At 35.3% G+C, this 22,102-nt stretch overlaps 1 protein-coding gene across 3 annotated transcripts; it reads left to right on the top strand.

The window, feature by feature from the left end:
* Positions 1-12,837: 12,837 nt before the first annotated feature.
* LOC127076589 (3-hydroxyisobutyryl-CoA hydrolase 1) lies at positions 12,838-21,686 on the top strand. Of its 3 annotated transcripts, XM_051018277.1 has the most exons (14): positions 12,838-13,033; positions 13,158-13,238; positions 16,456-16,524; positions 16,762-16,825; positions 17,813-17,892; positions 17,991-18,074; positions 19,139-19,223; positions 19,627-19,712; positions 20,347-20,468; positions 20,581-20,641; positions 20,722-20,820; positions 20,948-21,049; positions 21,132-21,173; positions 21,276-21,686. In XM_051018277.1, exons 1-14 carry the CDS (start codon positions 13,001-13,003, stop codon positions 21,414-21,416), a joined length of 1,149 nt encoding a protein of 382 aa, XP_050874234.1. In that variant the 5' UTR covers positions 12,838-13,000; the 3' UTR covers positions 21,417-21,686. The 3 variants fall into 3 exon arrangements, with proteins under 3 accessions (XP_050874234.1, XP_050874235.1, XP_050874233.1); XM_051018276.1 differs by lacking the exons at positions 12,838-13,033; positions 13,158-13,238 and adding an exon at positions 13,390-15,026; XM_051018278.1 differs by lacking the exons at positions 12,838-13,033; positions 13,158-13,238; positions 20,347-20,468; ... (3 more) ...; positions 21,132-21,173; positions 21,276-21,686 and adding exons at positions 13,320-15,026; positions 19,808-20,319.
* The last annotated feature ends 416 nt before the right edge of the window (positions 21,687-22,102 follow it).

Raw genomic sequence — 22,102 nt, 5'->3', positions numbered from 1 at the left:
CATTTCTTAGTGTTCCAAGAAGCAATCAATGGCTACATTGTCAACCCGTGAAGCTGAACACTTAGTTGGTACTTTGTCAGCTTGTCAGACTGTTTGTCTGATGAATTTGTTGCATGAACTGAAGTTTTAGGTGAGCAAACCAGTTAGATTGATGATTGACAACAAATCTGCCATACGTCTTGCTAATAATCCAGTGTTGCTTAGAAGAAGCAAACACATTGATACTAAGTACCATTTTCTGCATAATCAAGTTCGAAATGAAATACTTGAGATTGTTCATGTCAGCACTCATAAGCAACTTGCAGATGTGTTGACAAAGACAATTAAAACTGAACACTTCATCAATTTGAGGATGAAATTGGTGTTGTTGATTTAACTTGAATGTGAATTAAGAGATGATGTTGAGTTAATTCAACATTCAAATTAGTTTAGCTTTGAATTTTATTTGAGTTTGAAATTTCTAAAAGATTGTAACAGAATTTGAGAATTGAAAAAGTTTGCTGAAATTTCTTTCTCTTTCTCTCTTTTCTCATTCTTTCATCTTCATTTTCTTCAATTCTTATGCATTGTTAATAGAGATTCATCAATAAACTCCAATATATCTGACTATTAATGTTTAAGTTATTAATCTTTCTTTTCTCCTCAAGGTTTTCCAATTTCCTTTATGGGTGATAAAATATCATAAGAGAGAGAAAGAATAATATTCTATATCATCTTTAGAATGAATACATTGGCTCTTTATATATAGAGCAGCTAGCACTAACCGAATACAGCTAGCACAGCATAGCTGGCACAATATTCACCACTAACTACTATATACTCTATTAGTCCCCCTTAGAAACTGAGGGTACAACAAGCAGACTATGTTTGTTGAACACTCTCAGTTTGTCCCTTAGAGGAAGAAACTTGGCTGCTGAAAGTGGCTTGGTTAAAGCATTTGCCCATTGATCCATAGCTGGCACATGTTCAACAATGAGGCTTTTGGACAATACCTTTTCCCTCACAAAAAATATATCAAACTCCATATGTTTTGTCCTATTATGCAGAACAGGATTATGTGCAAGTGTGACTGTGCTGAGATTGTCACAGAGAAGTTTGGGAATGGAGATTTTGCAGTGAAGCTCAAGAAGAAGGGACTGCACCCATAGGATTTCTGCAGCAAGCTGGGCCATACTCCTGTATTCAGCCTCAGCACTAGACCTAGCCACCAATTGTTGCTTCTTAGACCACCATGAAATCAAATTAGGGCCTAGGAACACACAGGCTCCTGAAGTAGAGCGCCTGTCATCAGGGTCTGATGCCCAATCAGCATCACAGAACCCAAGCAAAGATAGAGGTTGATGAGCAGGAGCAGGCTGAATAAGTAATCCATGATGTAGAGTACCACTTAGGTATCTCAAAATCCTTTTAACTGCCTTCCAATGTTCTTCCAAAGGATGAGATAAAAACTGGCAAACCTTGTTTACAGAAAATGAGATTTCAGGTCTGGTAATAGTGGCATACTGAAGTGCCCCCACAACGGACCTGAACTGGGTTGGATCTGGAATTGCAGCAGAGCCAACTTTTGACAGTTTACTTGTAGATACCATAGGAGTAGGCATACTATTTGCATTGAGCATGTTAACCTTAGCAAGCAAATCAGTTAAGTATTTAGCTTGAGAAAGAAAGAGTGAACCATTAGCCAAATGAGTAACTTCTATGCCAAGAAAATACTCCAATTTTCCCAACTGTTTCAGAGAAAAATCAGTATTTAATTTGCTGATCAACTTGGTAATGAAAGGGGCAGAATTACCAGTGATGATAATATCATCAACATAGACCAATACCATTATAGTTAAGTTTGCAGTATGAAGCAGGAATAGGCTAGGATCACATTTGCTGGCATGAAAACCATGTTGCAGTAAAGAGCTCTTAAGCTTGTCAAACCAGGCTCTAGGAGCCTGCTTTAGCCCATAAATAGCCCTGTTCAGCTTGCATACAAGAGTCTTGTCAGGAGCTTCAAAACCAGGAGGTTGCTGCATATATACCTCTTCCTCAAGGGTGCCATTCAGGAAGGCATTGTTCACATCAATTTGCTGGATAGGCCACTTGTGTGTCACTGCAAGAGATAAGACAGTTCTGACAGTAACCTGTTTAACCACAGGTGAAAAAGTTTCTGTAAAATCAGTACCATCCTGCTGATGGAAGCCTTTAGCCACCAACCTGGCCTTATACTTATTGATGGAACCATCAGGGTTCTCCTTAACCCTGAATACCCACTTGCAGCCAATTGGCTTCCTAGAAACAGATGGTGACACCAAGGTCCAAGTCTAATTCTTCAACAGGGCCTGATATTCATCTTTCATGGCCTGAAACCAATGGGGAGAGGCCAAAGCCTGACCAACAGTAGTAGGTTCCACATGAGTGAGTAAAAGGGTGGGGTGAAGTTTAGGTTTTATAATGCCACTTTTGGCTCTAGTTTGCATGGAATGAGTATTATGGGGAAGGATAAAGGTTGGATAGGGGGCTGGTTCAGGGCTGGAATGAGCAACAGATTCAGGACTAGAAGAAGGAGAGATAGTACTAGCCTCCGCAATATCAGAGGTGAGAGGAGTGAGAGATGCAGGAGTGATAGGTGAGGTGATGGGATTAGGGGAGGCCAAAGATGTATTGCTGGGAGCAGGAGAGGTAATGCCGGAAAGTGTTCTGTTAGGAGAATTGAGAGCATGCCCAGGAGTAGACATAGAACTGCTGCCAGAAGCAGTAGTGGTAGCAGGGATAAAACTAACTTGATGGAGAGGAGCTACAGAAAGAGGACCTGCTGGTATAGACCAGGCAGAAGTGGGAGGAGAAGAAGATGTGGTAGCAGCAGGAGAAGTTGAAGGAAATAGAGAAGCATAAGGGAATCGTGTCTCATGAAACAAAACATCCTTAGAGATGTAGATACGACCAGTGGCTGCAAGACACTTATAGCCCTTATGGTTAGTGGAGTAGCCAAGAAATATGCACTCTTTGGATTTATAGTCCAATTTATGAGTGTTATAGGGGCGAAGAAAAGGAAAACAGGCACAGCCAAAGACTCTAAGATGAGAGTAATTTGGAGTTTTGTGAAGAAGCTTGAAATAAGGAGATTGGTGGGCAAGAGATACACTAGACAGCCTATTGATTAAATAAGCAGCTGTAACAAAGGCATGGTCCCAAAATTTGAGTGGTAAATGAGAGTGAGCTAATAGAGCCATGCCTGTTTCTACAATGTGACGATGTTTTCTTTCAACTAAACCGTTCTGGTGATGAGCATGAGGGCATGTAAACCTATGAGAAATACCAAGATCAGTGAGAAATTTGGTGAGAGGTCTAAACTCACCACCTTCATCACTCTGCACAACCTTAATTTTACAGTTAAACTGAAGCTCAACCATGGTTTTAAACTGAACAAACTGAGTAAAGGTATCAGACTTGAGTCTCAAGGGAAAAACCCAAACAAACCTAGAAAAGGCATCTACACATGTCAAAAAATAGGAGTAACCCCCTGATGACTGTATGGGAGCTGGTCCCCACAAGTCACACACAACTAACTCAAAGGGTTGTGTATAAACAGTGGTGGATAGAGAGGTAGGCAGTCTATGGGATTTCCCTAGACAACAGGCAGTACATAGTTCAGTTAGGGACCTGGAAGGGAGAGGAATGTGACAAGTTTTAAGCACTTCAACAAGAGCTTGATAATGAGGATGACCAAGTCTTGTGTGCCATAAAGCATACTTGTTGTTAGACATAATATTAGGAGTAGGAGCAGAACTAGCACAAGTAGTAGAATAAACAAGAGGTGAAGTAACACAAGAAGAGTCAATTTTATTGATTGGAATAACAGTAGTACAAGCAGGAATAGCAGTACTGTTGGCTGTAGAATGCAGTAAAGTATTACAAGATGTACTAGGACTATAAGAATTTGATCCTAAAACAACACTAGAGTTGAGACTAGAGGGAGGCTTGGGCACTTGAGAAGAGAGATTTTGGAACTTGTATAGACCATCAGCTCCTACAACTCCACGAAGAAGCACCTCAGAAGAAGCCTGAGATTTAACAAGGCAAAAATAAGGATGAAATTCAAAGAAAACTTGGTTATCTTGGGCAAATTTGCTGACACTAATCAAATTCTTGGTGATATGAGGAACAAGGAGTAAATTGTGAAGAGTGAGAGGTGTGTGAGGAAAGGTAGGGGAGGTAAAATTCATGGAACCTATAGAGTTGATATACAAACCTTGGCCATTCCCCATGTAAACTTGCTCAGAACCAATCATAGAGTGAGCATCAGACACATTAGAAGAATCAGGTGTAACATGATGTGACGCACCTGAATCAGGATACCACCACTGGTTATTGAAGTTAGGATCTACACTTGCCATAAACGCTTGTGGGAGAGAAGGTGTGGATGCAGCTGGTCTAGGCGCAACATAGCCAAAAGATGGAGCATACAATGGACGAGTGTTCATCAGGAATGGATTGAAGGGAGCACGAGGAGGTGAAAACTGCATAGACGGAGATTGTGAATACCTGTGATAGCAGATTGAAGCGTCATGGCCAGTTTTGTGACAAATCTGACATTGAGGCTTACCAAAACGGCCACCGCCACGACCAAAACGACCGCCACCACGTCCAGATCGGCCTCCTCTGGTGTTGTAATTGTTGTTCTCAGCATGAGCAGTCACGTGACTAGTGCCAGTCGGAAAAGACTCTGTAGTAGGCCCCGAAGGTTCCACCGGAGAAGACGAGGTTGACGACTGAGCTTGCGTCAAATTAACAGACACCGGTTCCGTGAGAATCGCTTTCCGATGCTTCTCCAAGCGAGATTCATGAGCGAGGAGACACGATTCGAGTTCATCCAAAGAGCTGAGATCTTCCTTACTATTGACAGCGGCGACGATAGAATCGTACTCCTCAGGGAGTGCATCAAGAACGATTTCAATTAGGTTTCGAAGGGGAACAGGATCCCCAATTGAAATCAAGGACTCATTGATTTCACGCACGCGCATCATGAACGATTCAATTGCGAGATTACCTTTGGAAAGACGACGCAACTCCGAGCGAAGCTGACGTGCTTTCGTCGTGAGCAACGTGGAGAAGTAACGGTGAACTTCCGTCCATACCTGCCATGCGTGCGTACAATCAACAAGTTTCGGAAGCAACGAATCGGAGATCGTGGAGAGGAGCCAGGTGCAGATGAGAGCATCTTGTTGCTCCCACTCAAGATACACATCACTCACCTCACTGAGATTAGGATCAGAAGACGACGGCGATCGCTGAGGAATCATCGGTACTGTGACGAAGCGTTGAAGCTTATGGCCACGAACAACACCATCAATTTGTTGTTTCCATTGCTTGAAATTTTTATCATCAAGCTTTACAGAGATCAGATTTGAAAGCTTGATGTGAGAGGAAGAAAAGGCGTCGTCGTTGCAAAACGGTGACGCCATGGGTGAGGGTCACTGGATCGAAAAAAAAGCAGCTCTAGATACCATGATAGAATATCATAAGAGAGAGAAAGAATAATATTCTATATCATCTTTAGAATGAATACAATGACTCTTTATATATAGAGCAGCTAGCCCTAACCGAATACAGCTGGCACAGTATTCACCACTAACTACTATATACTCTATTAATGGGTAAATTTTGTATTATAATAACCTTAAGCTAGCACATAAAATTTGTGGTAAATATTAAATTTTGAAATTTTTGTATAGTATTAACAATATTCTCCCTGACACAACCATGTTATTATTGAAATCAAGAACACCAAGACTTCCATTTCCATGTCCATATCGTAATCATATTATTTATTAATCGTAGTTGTGAAAAGTATTGTATATTTACTTTATCTGGGATGCGAACTAGCAGGATGAGTCAGAGGATTTCATCAAGATGCAGCAATATAAAGGTTATGGTTGATAGTTGTTTAGGTGAGTTAGATTGTATCAAATACAAATACAAAAGCCTTTCTATCTGTTTGGTAGTTTAGAGAATCTATTTTAATTTAACAAAGAAAGTCTCTATTAAAAAGAAGTAAAAAAATTCAAAAATAATAACCATTTAAATAACATTAAAATCTAGAGATAATAAGAAATAATATAAACATGTTATTCCTACCAATATGATTTTCGTATATTATATTTTAGTATATTATATTATAGAGTTTTTGTCAAATTTCAGAACCACTAAATAAATTATAACCAAGTTTTAGGAATATAAGCATTTTCACACATTTTTATTTAAAATTATTCTTCTTATTATAAAATTTTCAAAATTTAGAGATATTGTGCTAAAGATACTTGACACTATGTATATAATTTTTTCACTATTAAAACATATACTAATATTTTCATTGAAAAAATACTTATAATTTTTATTGAAAGTTGATATATCAGTACAAAGAAGACTATATCAGTCGAAAATGTTATAAAACTTTATAAATACTATGTTTGAGATAGCTAAATCTTATAAACCTAATAATTTATAATTGAAACACATGAATATTTGGAATACTTTAGTCTATATTCGAGTTTGTATTAGATCGATGAAAATTCGAATGTAGGAAATATGAAATTTGGATTTTTGTGTGAAGATGATAGATTTTTGTGTTGTATTTTTCTTTATCCAGAATGTTTAATTTATAGGTCAAAGTAGTGTTGTTTCACAAGGTTGCGATCCTTGATGAAACACATACTTTCAGCAACACTTTTATCAAATATTTCACTGTTTCACTTACAACCAGACTTTTATCAAATGTTGTATTGTTTCGCCTACAACAACACTTTTACTAAATGTTGCACTATTTTGCCTACAATAACAATTTTCAAAGGACGTAATGTTTCGCATTCTGCAACACTTTGCGAAGTGTTGCATATTTCTGAATTTAAAATAAAAACTTCCTACTGCAACACTTCACAAGTGTTGCTTGTTTTTGAATTAAAAAGTTAACATTCACTCACATATTTTCTTGTTATTTAGAAAAACACTCAAGATTATTAATTTTTAATAAAATTTACAACAATCTCCCACTTGTTCTAATAATGACAAGATCAATTGCAGAAAAAGATAGGAAAAGAATGTTAATACAGTTAAACATCTTTCGATTTGAACTTATCCTTAGTAAGGATAACACAAAGTTTAATCAGAATGTTAGGTAGATGTACTTTGAACCGTTATCCCTTGTGATTATACTGACATTACTTTACACACATTCTTTAATGGTTCTTCGCCTACATCTCTCGCCTAACATTATTTATGGCCATGTGATTTTCCTATTTTCGTAAATTTTTCATGAGAGAAACTCCAACTCTCACTTTGAGACGACACCATCTCGAAATTCATATAGGTGAAGTTCATTTTGTATCTATTTCTTGAGATACATATCCTAAATATAAAAATTTATTAAGAGTTTGAAAAAAAAAAGAACTCAATCTGTAATATGTAATAGTTAACATTGTCACAGAATGTTACACAAACATCCAAATCAACGACTTGTTATTACCCATTGAATCTTAGGTTAAGGTTTATTAACTTCATAGTAGGTTGCTACTATTGTCAGAATCCTTATTCAATGAGTTTCAATCTCATACCTCTCGAGGTAATCTTTGTTAAATCTTTGGCCAGTGGTTTACTAAATGGATCAAGCAAATCACAAATTGACCAGATATATGTGAATGAAATGATTACATTCTTAATCAATTTTCTTATGAATGAATATCTAAGTCCTACTTGCCTAGACTTTCTGTTATACACTTTTTGTATGCTTAGGTAAAATGGCTTGATTACCGCAATATATCAACACCTTTGAAACATTGTCTTTAGCCAATGAAACTTCCAACAGAAGATCCCTCAACCATTAAACTTCTTCACCAACGGAAACAAGAGACTTGAACTCTGATTATATGGTTGAGAGAGTGATCCACATTTGTTTCTCGCTCTTTCAAGAAATTGCACCCTCGATTAGTATAAATATTCACTCAAATGCATATTTATGATATTCAACACTTGATATCCAACTCGCATCGGAATATCATTCTAATATGACAAGAAATCTACCATTATGGAGACCAAAATTTTTGGTTTTCATAAGATAGCCTAAAATCCTAATGATGGTCTTCCAGTGCTCATCATTTGGATTGCTAGTAAAATTTACTCATTTTACTAATTGCATGTTATGTCAGGTCTAGTACATTGCATGCACTTACATATTTCAATTGAACCATAACTCTTCCATCATTCTTTTGAAGTTTGACACTAGGATCAAATAGAGTACTTACTTTCTTAAAATGTAGGTGTTTGAACTTGTCAAATACTTTCTCAACATAATGTGTTTAATTAAGTTCATAATCCCCACTATTTCACTTTACTTTGATCCCAAAAGTGTGTCAACTAGTCAAAGATCATTCATCTTAAATGTGAAAGTTAAAACCCTCTTTGTTTCTAAAACTACATCCATCTCATTGCTAATGATCAATATGTAATCAACATAGAGACAAAAAAATATCACAATATTGTCACACAACTTTGTGTACAAACACTTGCCATAAGAATTAGATGAAAAAGATTTTTAGATAATCATGCATGACAATGTAAGAAGGTTTTTAGATGAAGTGAAAGATGAAATTCAGAGCAATATAAAGTAATATAGTATGAATTGTAATGAGTATCTTATTTATGTTCACTTGTCTCAAATCTTCACTTGAATTTCTATGTTCAATCTTCTTGATCAATTTTATCATTGATGTGCATGACAATTTTGATCTCTTTCTTCTTTGATGATCTTTGTCTTCATCAAAACTGAACTAAATATAAGATGTATTCTTCATAATTCCCCTATTTTGATGATGACAAACTCTTGTGTGCATCCCCTTAATCGGTGAATCTTACAATGACAAAGTCAAACTTTTGATGTCATTGTTTCGGTGCTTGTTTTAATCTATATAAATATTTGACAAGTTTGAATACTTTTTTTTCATTACAAAGAAGTACATAACCTTCTGGTTTCTCCACATAAATCTCCTCACCGAGATATCTATTTATGAATAATGTTTTGACATCCATTTGATGAACTATAAGGTTATGCAAGTAAGCTAATGCAAAAGAAACTCTAATTTTATTGTGCTTGCTACTAGTGCATATGTATCAAAATAATCAACAATTCATGGAGAGCATTCCTCACAAAGTTCTTAGTTTGTGGGAATCTCGAATTCCTTATCCTCCGCGATAAGTGATCACACTGAATCACACAGTGTTTTTGACTCGGATTTCACATGTTTATTAGGTCTTTATTATCATTTTGCTTGTGTTATGCTCTCTTTTATGTTGTTTTCAGATATTTAGCTCTTTCGGGACCCTTTTAGAAGAAACGAAGCAAAAAGACCAAAAATTAGGGTTTTTCGACTAATATTGTACACATGGCGGCCGCTATAGGAGAAGCCATGACTCATCAGCCCTCAACCAGGAGGTAACCGCCACGTTCCCATGATCTTTTCCATTTCCACACATGGCGGGCGCCATGAAGGGGTGGCGGGCGCCACCTTTGCAATTCACGTTCCCACTAAGGAGAAGTTGAAGGCCACCATGGTCTTTGCAAGCTGCTGAATTCCTCTATAAATAGGTCGTTCCATTTCATTTCCAAATCATCCAACTTAGTTTACAACACTAAGACTATATTTATCATCTGTAAAAGCGATAATCCGTCACATCGGGGGGGAGGGGGGGGGGGGTTATCGCACCTTAGTAAGATTGAGTTGGGTCACTTCGATTTGTTGTCGACTTTATCTTCAGAGTCGAAGGTTTATTTTCCTTGTACCAGATTTAAAGCCTCCATTTGGAGTAAGTTCTTATTTAATCGCTTTTATTTATTTTACTTGTCTACGCTTTACTTTATTTAATTTTTTGTCTACGCTTTACTTTATTTAATTTCTGTCTACGCTTTACTTTATTTAATTTCTGTCCACGCTTTACTTTATTTAATTTTTGTCCACGCTTTACTTTATCTTTACGCCTTACATTCTAAAACAACTTTTCATCATGATCAATATCGTTGTGTTTGTTGGTATTACCATGTCTGGCTAAATCTTTTAAAGGTTAGAATGTAAGGATCGCGGTTAAAGAGATGTTTCACATATTGAATCTGTAGAAATGCTTTAAAGGCTGTTTTGATTTTTAACTTGAGTTTTCTGAAACAAACTTGGTTAGTTTTAACTATTCAAGGAGTGCGAAAGCACTCTGGCTTAGTTAACTAGGAATTTTTATCACTTTAAGGAAAAACGATTTTTGAAACTATTTTCGGACGCGTTGATAGATTTAAAATCAGGAAACTCCTTGGGTAAAACTTTCCAAATCAAAATCACTTTTCAACTAAGTTTATGAGTCTTATTTCTTAAAAATAAGTTTACCACTTTAGCGTTCTGCGCACATTTTATAAGTGACAATAAAATGCCTTAATTTAAGGGTAAACTCGGTTCTGAATACGCGAAAGCGACAGTTCCTGTTAAATGGATTCTTTTTTAGAGTAGAAAATATTGCCCCATAAGTAGTTCTATTTAGACAATCGAAATATCGTTTAACTGACGTGAAATACATTCAAACCCTGTCTTTATCTGCACCACATTTATTACCTCTTTTATTTATCGTTATTTTACAACATCAATATCTCTTTTATACCGCCTTAGATAAACATCGTAACGATAGTAATCGATAGATTGACGATTTGATCTCTGTGGGATCGATATTCTTTTATATTACTCTGACGCGATTCGTGCACTTGCGAATAAAGCGATCAATAAGGTTATCAAAATTCCACATATAGGATTCAATAATTATATTAGACTCCAAATTCAAAATTCTATATGCTTTAATGTTAGGGGTATAGCCTACAAAAACATATTTAATCCCATATATGACCCAACTTGTTCCTTTTAAGGTCCATATTCTTATAATAAGCTACACCCCCACACTCTAAAATAACTAATAGTTTGGGCTTTGCCTTTCCATACCTCACATGGAGAAATATCATTGCTAATGATCAATATGTAATCAACATAGAGAAAAAAAATATCACAATGTTGTCACACAATTTTGTGTACAAACACTTGTCATAAGAATTAGATGAAGAAGATTTTTAGATAATCATGCATGATGATGTAAGAAGGTTTTTAGATGAAGTGAGAGATGAAATTTAGAGCAATATAAAGTAATATAGTATAATTTGCAATGAGTACCTTATTTATGTTCACTTGTCTCAAATCTTCACTTGAATTTCTATGTTCAATCTTCTTGATCAATTTCATCATTGATGTGCATGACACTTTTGATCTCTTTCTTCTTTGATGATTCTTGTCTTCATCAAAACCGAACTAGATATAAGATGTATTCTTCATAATCTCCTTATTTTGATGATGACAAACTCTTGTGTGCATCCCCTTAACCGGTGAATCTTACAATGACAGAGTCATACTTTTGATGTCATTGCTTTGGTGCTTGTTTTAATCTATATAAAGATTTGACAAGTTTGAATATTTTTTTTTCATTACAAAGAAGTATATAACCTTCTGGTTGCTCCATATAAATCTCCTCACCGAGATACCTATTTAGGAATATTATTTTGACATCCATTTGATGAACTATAAGGTTATGCAAGGAAGCTAATGCAAACGAAACTCTGATTTTATTGTGTTTGCTACTAGTGCATATGTGTCAAAATAATCAACAATTCATGGAGAACCTTCGTCACAGAGTTCTTAATTTGTGGGAATCTCAAATTCCTTATCCTCCGCGATAAGGTTATCAAAATTCTACATATATGATTCAATAATTATGTTAGACTCAAAATTCAAAATTCTATATACTTTAATGTTAGGTGTATAGCCTACAAAAACATATTTAATCCAACGATGACCCAACTTGTTCCTTTTAAGGTCCATATTCTTATAATAAGCTACACACCCCCACACTCTAAAATAACTGATAGTTTGAGCTCTGCCTTTCCATACCTCATATGGAGAAATATCATTTTTCTTCAAAACAATTCTATTCATTATATAATATAAGGACTCTGTGACACAACAAATTTTATGTCATTCTTCCATAGTCAATAAAATATTTAATAGTAATGTTTTTCCTTTGAAGTTATACTTCTATTTGAATATATCTAAAATATATTCAATGCATTAAATAGTTATAACAATCGACAACCATGGTATTAATGAATGATATTTCTTAACATCATGTTTAACAATGTTCTATGTTATATCCATATAAGAATCACATTATAAAATAAACAATGAACCAAAATCATTAATATTTTCTATAACTTTTTTCATTAATATTTGTCAACTGTCAATAATAAAAAAGAATGTACAAATTATTTTTAATATAAAAATGATCAAAAAATAACTTTTTCATATAAGCATGCACGTATAATTTGAGATAAGTAATTTAAGATGTTCAAATTATTATTATTATTATTATTTATACCATTTTATGTTTCCAATACAACTTCTTATTTATAATTTTTAAAAATTATTTTACTCATAAATAAATGTATTATTTATCTTATAATAGCATTTTAAGTAATAATTATAAAAATTAAAGAGTTAATTTATTTGAATGATACATGGAAATTTCTTTTTCATAAATATATCCACTGAGTAATCTATGTAATATAAATATTTCGAGGTGGAAATAAATTATAAGGAGCAAAGTGATCTAGTGGTAGGTGTTTGTTTTGCATGCTCAAGGTAATGAATTCAACACTTTATGACCGCTAATGCTTTTTCATTTTTTACAACTAGTATTATCCAGTCAGCGTGCCACGTAACTTTAGGCGCTAACATGATGAAATGATGTTATTTCTACTAAGTTTTGTTGTTTAGACTTTAGAGTAATTTGGTGTATTTAATGCAATTATTTTTGGAAATCCCTCATTTTTGGTTCCGTCTGTCTTCAGTCCTCCTCACCGTGAACATCCTCCAACGAAACAAAACCGGCGATGGCATCCGCCGCCAAACTCGATGAAGATCAGGTTTTCTCTACTCTCAAAATTCCGTTCTTATACTTCAATTCTCTATTTATTCTTCCGGCTTAAAATTTCGATCCATTTTTACTCATCCGATTTTTTTTTCAATTTGAATCGTTTTCTGTTTCAGGTTCTGGTGGAACGTAAATCATATGCGAGAGTTTTGACATTGAACAGGCCTAAGCAATTGAATGCCCTCTCTTATTATATGGTACTATTTCAAAATTCTTATTTTTTCTCGTTCATTTCATGCGTAGCTTTTTTTGTTCTATTATTTTATTTTCCTTTTGGAGGAGCTAAATTTGACTGTAGAAGTGTAGAATTTGGTTTTGATATGTTTTTGTTGCTCTTGATATAAAATTGACTCTAATTGAAGCTAGAATTTGGAACTTTTGATTCTAGAATTGATTATTAAGCTCAAATTTGTTGTTCAACTAAGTTTTATGTATTGTGACATGAATCATTTTAACTTTAAATTTACTTTTAGCCAAAATCAATTTATTTAAAATCAAAATTTCACTAGAACATTTAGCTTCCGTGCTTGGTTCCACGGTTGGCGGGCTCACTCTTGAGTTTGCCACGGTCAATAATCATCTGACAGGATGTAAAGCTGTTTGACTTCCTAAGTCGAAGCTTCTTTGTGTAGCTTCCAAGGTGGCTTGGAATTGATTCTGAATTTCATTGTAATGTGATGGATATCTTTCCACTATTTCTATGGTAACTGCATACTCAAAATCACCTGAAGATGTATTGGGGCTTCTTAGCCTTGTTTTCTAACATGTGCTGTCTAGCCATCTATATTACTCTGGCTCACATTAGAAACAAATAGTAATATTTATGATCTGGAATGTATATTTCAAATTTTATGGTAATGTTGTTTGACAGAATGCAAGAAAACGGTCTATTCGCTTTTGTTCTCCTTGGTTCTATTCGAAAGGATGAAATTAAAATTTATTATTTTTCTTATCTTGTGTTTGATTTGTTTCAATTTCTCCACCAAATGCTACCGAAGAATACATTTTTTTTCCGGTTACATCATTTGGTTTTTTTTAGTGTTTTTTTCCTTCCAATATTTGTGTTAAGAGTCCCACATCGGACTCGACAAAGGTCACAGAGAATAGAAAAACACAAACGATGAAGAAGAATTGGAAAAAGGGGGGAAAGTTGAAAGGAGAGTGCGGTGTGTTTAGTGCAGCTGGGATTGGTGCTCTTGGTGCTTCTAACACTCAAGATCTTAACCTTTTGGAAAATGTTTCTCAAGATGGTGCATTATTTGATGCATCACAATATGCATTCGGTAAAGATGTTGCTGAGAAAGTAGAGTTGGGGGGTGAGGTGATAAAAATGATTACATCCCTTCGGTTGAGTTCAACGGGGAGGAGTTTTTTCTCAATGCAGAAGAGGCGGAGGATGCAAGATCTTTTTCTGAAATTGACGATCTCTCAACACTTGTTTGAAGTTGAACAAAAGTGTTAGTGGACCAAGAAATGCAGGAGTTATTGGTGATCGGTGTCTAGAGAAAATTCCTCTGCTTCTGAATGGTCACAGAGGAATGATGTTCCCTACTGGGTTGACTATCACTCTTGTGACAGTGAAGGTTCTCAGGATGGCAAAAGATGATCCTCACATCCACATTCTTCTGTCACTCATCTACAAGAAACAAAGCCCTTATACCGAACGTCGTCATATCCTGAGCAGCAACAGCAGCTACAACACCACCTCGAACATCGCTCTAGTGAACATGTTCCTAACTGTTCTGATCAGCATTTTTATGATAGTGAAACCACTGATGATGAAAAGAGATGGTCATCACATCCACATAACTCTATTTCAAACACAGAAGGACCAATGCCTTAATATAGAACATCTTCTTATCCTGACAAGAGACAAGAGCTTCCTTGTTTTTCGAGTGAACCAATTTTGGCACCAAAATCTTCATTTACTTCCTATCCTCCCCCTGGTGGTAGGTCTCACCAGTCTTCTTCAAATCACAGTGCAGGTCAGTTGAATATTCCTAATGCTGGGGGAGCTCACATGCACTGTCATCACAAAATTGCTCTCATTTATTCAATTCTGCATTACACTTGGGTGGATCAAAATATGAGCCACATTTTAGTGGAAATATGGCCCAGTTTAATACTGGCTCCCCCTCAATAACTGAATCCAGAATCAATGGTGTTGAATTTTCCGCTTTAATTGCGGTTCGTCCCTAGTCGCGGCACTTTGGTTTGCTTCATTGCAGCCCCTAACACGTTCATTGTGTTAGCTTTGAAGGGGTGAGTTTAGTCCCACATTGCTTAGAGATATGGTTTGTGTTGTGTTTACAAATGGGGGTAATCCTCCCCTTACAAGTCGGTTTTGTAGGGATGAGTTAGGCCCAACCTAAATTCTGAGATGGTATCAGAGTCTATCCTAGATCTATTGTTGGGCTTCCTGCATCGTCCACACTTTGGGCTCATTGAGGCCCAAGCGTGAGGGCGTGTGTTGAACTTTCCGCCTTAATTATGGTCCACCCCTAGTCGCCTTAATTGCGGCACTTTGGCGTGCCTCATTGCAGCCCCTAACACGTTCATTGTGTTAGCTTTGAAGGGGTGGATTTAGTCCCACGTTGCTTAGAGTTTTGTAGGGATGAGTTTGGCCCAACCCAAATTCTGAGAAATGGATCAACCAAAAAGGGTTGTATCCTGGAAATAATTCAAACCTCCTGAATAATATGCTACAACAACAACTATACCATCACAATGGATCAATGTCTCCTCACCTACCGACTAAGCTGCAGCAACAGCCGCATAGATTACATCATCCTGTTCAGCGGTCAGCAGCCTTAACGCAGGTTTACAGTCTCATATATTTAATCATGATCTTTCGCCTGGATCATCCATTGGTAGAAAATATGAACACGTGTTTATACGTGGGGGAAATTCTCACCCTACAAGCCGATTTTGTAGGTTGAGTTAGGCCAAACTACATTTCTTAACATGGTATCAGAGTCCGATTTAAGATCCGTTGGGCCACTGGCTATCAGGTTTCCGCTATCAGGCCACCCACAATTTATTGTCACAATCCAAATGTCCACTCCTGGGCGTGAGCGGGTGCATTAAGAGTCCCCATCGGACTATATATGACCTGAAAAGGTGCTTATATGTGGGGGCAACCAGTTTTGTAGGGTTGAGTTAGGTTCAACCACATTTCTTTACAATTTGTTTCACAAATAACTACAAAAATGTCATCTTGTTTTTCATTTTGTTGTCTCATTTTTAAATATTTGCACCAGAAATGACAGATAATTTTTCACAAACCAAAATCACTTTAATTTCTTCTGCATACCTGCCTGAACTCTTTAAAAAAATTATTATATTATTTGTGAAGTTCCAATTCCATTTCCTATTCTCTTCTCTTAGTATTATTCTCCTCTTTTCCTGATATAGGTATCTAAGCTACTGGAAGTACTTCATGACGACGAGGAAAATTCTGATGTTAAATTGGTTATTGTTAAGGTCATTTTCATTTACACTTTTTTGCATTTTGTTATTCCCTGATGTAAAATATGGAAGAGAGAGAAAAGTGCTAGCAATTGGAATAAAAATGAATAAACTGCTAAATTACTTGACATTTTCTTGCAAGAGCAAATTGGTGCCTGAAAGTAATCAATATGTCTGAAAGGAAATCTGAATAAATTAAAGACTCAAACTGAAGAGAACCTCAATTTTCTAACTTCTGGATACCTATATTAGGGAAATGGAAGGGCATTTTGTGCTGGTGGTGATGTTGCAGCCGTTGCTCACAATGCAAAAGGAGGCATGTTCTCTTCTTATTACTTAATTTATCAGATAATATAACTATAATGTTCGTTGCATTGCTGTGAGCGCTGTATTTCATACTAGTCTTTTTCTTTTGACAGTATGTCATACTAGACTTAAATATCATTTCATATTATATTATATTCTTTTATTGATTTTACTTTTCATTTATGAGCTGCTGTAAATTTGTAACCATCCCTCATTATAATTTCATTAAATTATTCTTTTATTAGGATTATTAGTAACCATGCATAGGGGATTATGTTTTAGGCAGGGTAAAAGTAGTTAGGTCTATAATGAAAAGGGCAGTGTCCGAAACTATTATCAATAATTTTCAGTTTTTTCCCTAAGTCTTTTTATTTCAAGTTGGCATTTGAGCTCTTGATATGGAAGACCATGCTTTTACAAAAACCTTAGGCAACCTTCATTGCAGCTGCGGCTGACCTTGACACTCTGTTGATGGCTTCATGCCTTCATTGCATTTATATTAGGATCTGGACACTAAACCATTTATCACCTCTACTGCCAGCAAAACTTCATCAGACAACCTCACTAGACAAACTGCCAGCCTTCATCCAACCAACAGATCCATCTTGAGTTGCTGCCACACACATTCGAGTTTTGCTTGCATTTCAGAGTCATGTGCCTCGTGGTAGCATGTGAAGGCACACGTTGCCTATATTCATCTTGCTAGCAATCCCATCTTTCTACCCTGGCGAGCCTTAATTCTGTTTTGGTGGTCAGTTTCCATAGCCTCCACCTTGAGGTTGACTCCCCTTACTATTTATTTTGGGATAAATTTGATTCTCTCCTTGTAGTGCCCTCCAATTGAGACAATTGTTACAATCTTAATTAAATTTGATATGAAATGTCACACTGTTTCTAAATTCCTTATGGCAGTAGAGAATATAAATTTGAATGCATGGATTTTCAAATGCAGTATTAACTCAAATGAAAATCTAATATTTGTTTCCCTATGGAATAGGTGATTGGAGGTTTGGTGCAAAGTTTTTTGATACGGAATATAAATTGAATTATTTGATGGCAACATATAGTAAGCCTCAGGTATCTCTATGATTGTACAAACACTTATTCTGTTTTGTGTTTGCGCTCATTGCTTTAGCACCTAAAATTTCCTCACATCTGTTTCCAAACATCTTCAGGTTTCAATTCTTAATGGAATTGTCATGGGAGGTGGTGCTGGTGCTTCTATGCATGGAAGATTTCGGGTCGTTACAGAAAATACCGTACGTTTTGTCGAGATCATTATCATGTAATTACTTTAGTGTCTAGATACATTGGATAGTCTAACCAAATCAGAGAATTATTGCTTCTGAGAAATTCTCTCAGGAAATTTATAATGCTGGCATATTTTCATTTCAGAACCCTAATCCCTAAGTTGTAAGGATCAATATTGATCTTAATTATAATAGGATTCTATTGCTAATTGCAAAGGATGTATCAAAGACTATCAATCCTCCCAAGCCGGTGCACATACATTATATGTATCAAGGTTGTTGCATATGCATGTTACCGTTGGGTCTCGAAGAGATTTAGCGAAGACGATGACAATTAACTGATTTGAAGTAATCAACAATTTACTAAGCCTAGCCTGTCAAATCACCTTAATATATATATATATATATATATATATATATATATATATATATATATATATATATATATATATATATATATATATATATATATATTTCAAAACATGACCTATTTTTATAATATATTCTTTCAAAATATCTGGCACTTCTCTGTAACCTTAGGCAGCACAATACCATTGGAATTCTTATGCAGGTGTCTTATTTGTATTTGCTGAAGTTATGAGTTTTAGATAGAAGGAGAATAATCAGATATATAATTATTGTGAAATATGATTGATAATGGTTTGATACTAACTTGATACAAAAGACTAAATGTTAATCCCTATTTATAGGGATACAAGATTCCTAATCCTTAATAAATAGGAAAGTCAGGAAGCAGATCATAATAATAACTAAATAACATAGAAACTAATCCTAAGAGATAATTTAAAATACACTAGGATCAAAATATTCTAATATATTTCATATTTATTAGTTCTAACAATATTATTTTTTTGGATTTTTTCTTGTTCACTATTGTTGGAATTTGGAAATTTGTTTTCTATCCAAAAAAGAAAACAGTGATACGAAAGAAAGGTTGGTTTGAAATGGCTTATACAGATATGCATGTCCCTATCTATTTAGTATCCAGATGTTCATTGATTTAATTTTTATGTTTGTACTTCATGACCTATGTACTAGTGGACCATTTGCAGGTCTTTGCAATGCCAGAAACAGCTTTGGGATTATTTCCTGATGTAGGCGCCCCATATTTCTTGTCTAGATTAGCTGGTTTTTTTGGTATGAAAGTTGTATCTTAGATATCTATGAATTTAATTTATCATTAATGGTTTAGTTGATATTAACGTTACTCAGATTTTCAATCTTTTCATCATTTTTGTCACTGATATCTCCTATAAGTTTCGTGGATAACTGATTTTGTCAGTCAATTAACATCCTCCACTTTACACACACATGTATGTGCACACACACAACACCAGGGGGTAGGTTAGAGGAGATGCCTAGATTCTTGAATTTTCACTATTGTTTACTTTCTCTTGGATGGTTGGATTATGTAAATCTAATACTGTTTAATTGAATATTTTTTATTATGATTCCAACATCTTTTCAGCATTTGCAAATTGCAAATGTCTTATAAGAAAAGTACAATATCATTCCCTCTCCTTTTGGACACAAATTGCAGGTGAATATGTTGGTCTTACAGGTGCTAGGTTGGATGGTGCAGAAATGCTTGCTTGTGGTCTTGCAACACATTTTGTCCCTTCAACGGTATGCTACCTACTACTAAAGTTTTGGGCTCTTTCTGCCAATTTGCATTTTGGTGAATAAATACCTAAACTCCAGTCAACTTAAACAATGTACAGGCACCCACCATTGGAAAATTATTGCAGTTTTGAAAGATAATGGTTTTCAGGCCTGGGGTTTAGAAGTTTATCATGAAATATATATGGATAACTACTATTCAGAAGTTAGAGGCGTCGTTGTTTAATTAGTTCCCAACAGTTACTGTTAGCAATAAAAAAGAGAATAGTGGTTTGAGAAACTTCTTTCTTGCAATTTGAGCTGTTTTGAATGCTTAAGAGGTGTAAACACATGCATCTTTAAGCCATTACCTTACTCCCCTTATTCTTTAAAATAGAAACAAGCTCTATCCAATCTGAAACCTTATCCAAGTTAGGTACATGGAGATTCATTTTAAACAAAGATGGCCTTATCCAAATTTAACTGTTTGGCTTACATCAGTACTTTTAATGGATATTCCTGTGGAACTTTATTATGTCACAACTTTATAATGCATAAACATTCTTTTTTAATGACTAAGATATTTATATGATGTTTAAACTCCTTGATTTGGGGTTTCTAATCTGTGTCTGTTTGGTTGCCTTTTGCAATGAATGCACAGAAACTATCCTTATTAGAAGAATCATTATGCAAGGTCGAAACTAGTGATCCAGCTGTAGTATCTGCAATTATTGATAAGTACTCAAAGAAGGTTTCCCTAAAAGAGGATAGTGTTTATCACAGGTTGGTGTTTGTTTGTTTTCTTTATTGTTTCTAAATAATTGGAACATATCACTCTAGTCTTAGTCAGTTACCTTTCTCCTTTATATTCACTTATTGTGGCCACTCATTGCAGAATGTATGTAATCAATAAGTGTTTCTCTCGGAAAACAATGGAAGAAATTTTATCTTCTCTTGTAAGTTATGTTTTGAGTTATTACGCCATTAAAAATGCCTTTTGACATTTAGCAACCATAACATTATTACACTAATTTAGGAGACCGAAGCTACGGGTAAGGCAGACAGTTGGATTTCTACAACTCTTGAAACCTTGAAGAAATCATCTCCAACAAGCCTTAAAATCTTTCTTAGATTGGTACGTGGCCAGAGAGTATTAAATGTTACGTTTTATGGAAGCATAATATAGTTGGCTACAAGAGTCTATTATACTTGTTACCATTATTATAATGTCTGCTTCATATTTTTTTATTGACCTTTTTCAGATTAGAGAAGTCAGGCTTCTAGGTATTGGTGATTGCCTTGTTCGTGAATATAGAATTGTTTGCCATATCTTACAAGGACACCATAGCAAAGATTTCTTTGAGGTTTTTCGATGATTCATAAACATGTCTATGTTTTAGATTATTTTGATTTCATGCCATACTCAATGGTTATGCCCAACTGCAGGGTTGTAGAGCTATACTGATAGACAAAGATAGGAAGCCAAAGGTGAGAAGCCATAATTATAGACACAAATTAGCTAGTAACTTAGTAATTAGTATTATTGAAATTGCATTTCTTTGGTTCTCATGTTGATTGTGTCTTTATCAGTGGGGACCTTCCAAATTGGAGCTTCTGAGTGACAGCGACGTTGACAGATACTTCTCTAAGCTTGATGCTGAAGGGTGGAAAGATTTGGAGCTTCCCAAAAGGTTCAAAAACTTGCCTGCACATGCTATTTCCAAGCTTTAAGGCATCAACAGTCTGTCATCTGTTAAGCGGAAAGTGTAGAAACCAATGAATCACAGCATTAAATGGATTCTTGAAGGTTGAGTATAGCTTTGTGAATTGCCACCGAGCAAATTCATTATATATTTATTGATATAAAAAATAAATAGTCAGATGAAATTAATTGATACCTAAGCGAACCATGATAAAAGAATAATGAGAAAATTATATATTGATATAGATTGTTGTAAAACTGTGTCGGAGTTAATCTATGTTTCATTGGTCATAAAATTATATACACTGTGTCGGAGTTAATCTATGTTTCATTGGTCAATTCATATATATGGCATCGCTAGGAAAATGATTACATACACATCCAATTGTGTTTTCTTTTGGAGAAGTTACATTCACTCATGTGGCCATGTGAGATATGTCGAGTACTTGGTTACATGTAGATTAATAGCTTAACATTAACGTGTGTGTCTAGTACAAGGGAATACACACGACCGGGCGAATTTATATTCAAATTTTGATTGGGAGAGAGATTTATATTTAGAGTAGGTTGTTTGCTTATCTATTGGAAAATCAATGTCTGTTGTTGTTATGTTAAATTGGTTGGATATGGAGGGTGATGAAGGGGTGGAGGTGTTAGAAGACAAGTGCTTAACATACACCCTTTTGTAACTCACTCTAACAAATAGTAACAGAGG

This window comes from Lathyrus oleraceus, chromosome 4 (assembly GCF_024323335.1).
Source record: "Lathyrus oleraceus cultivar Zhongwan6 chromosome 4, CAAS_Psat_ZW6_1.0, whole genome shotgun sequence".
Classification (NCBI taxonomy): Eukaryota; Viridiplantae; Streptophyta; class Magnoliopsida; order Fabales; family Fabaceae; genus Lathyrus; species Lathyrus oleraceus.
The sequence above is the reverse complement of the archived record's forward strand: the minus strand, read 5'-3'. Positions and strand labels throughout refer to the sequence as shown.

Excerpts from the sequence above, each read along its gene's own strand:
- LOC127076589 (XM_051018276.1), top strand. The coding sequence starts at position 14,580 with ATGATGTTCCCTACTGGGTTGACTATCACTCTTGTGACAGTGAAGGTT. Across the intron at positions 17,893-17,990 it reads CAACATATAGTAAGCCTCAG|GTTTCAATTCTTAATGGAAT; the intron begins GTATCTCTATGA and ends AAACATCTTCAG. Across the intron at positions 21,174-21,275 it reads ACAAAGATAGGAAGCCAAAG|TGGGGACCTTCCAAATTGGA; the intron begins GTGAGAAGCCAT and ends TGTCTTTATCAG.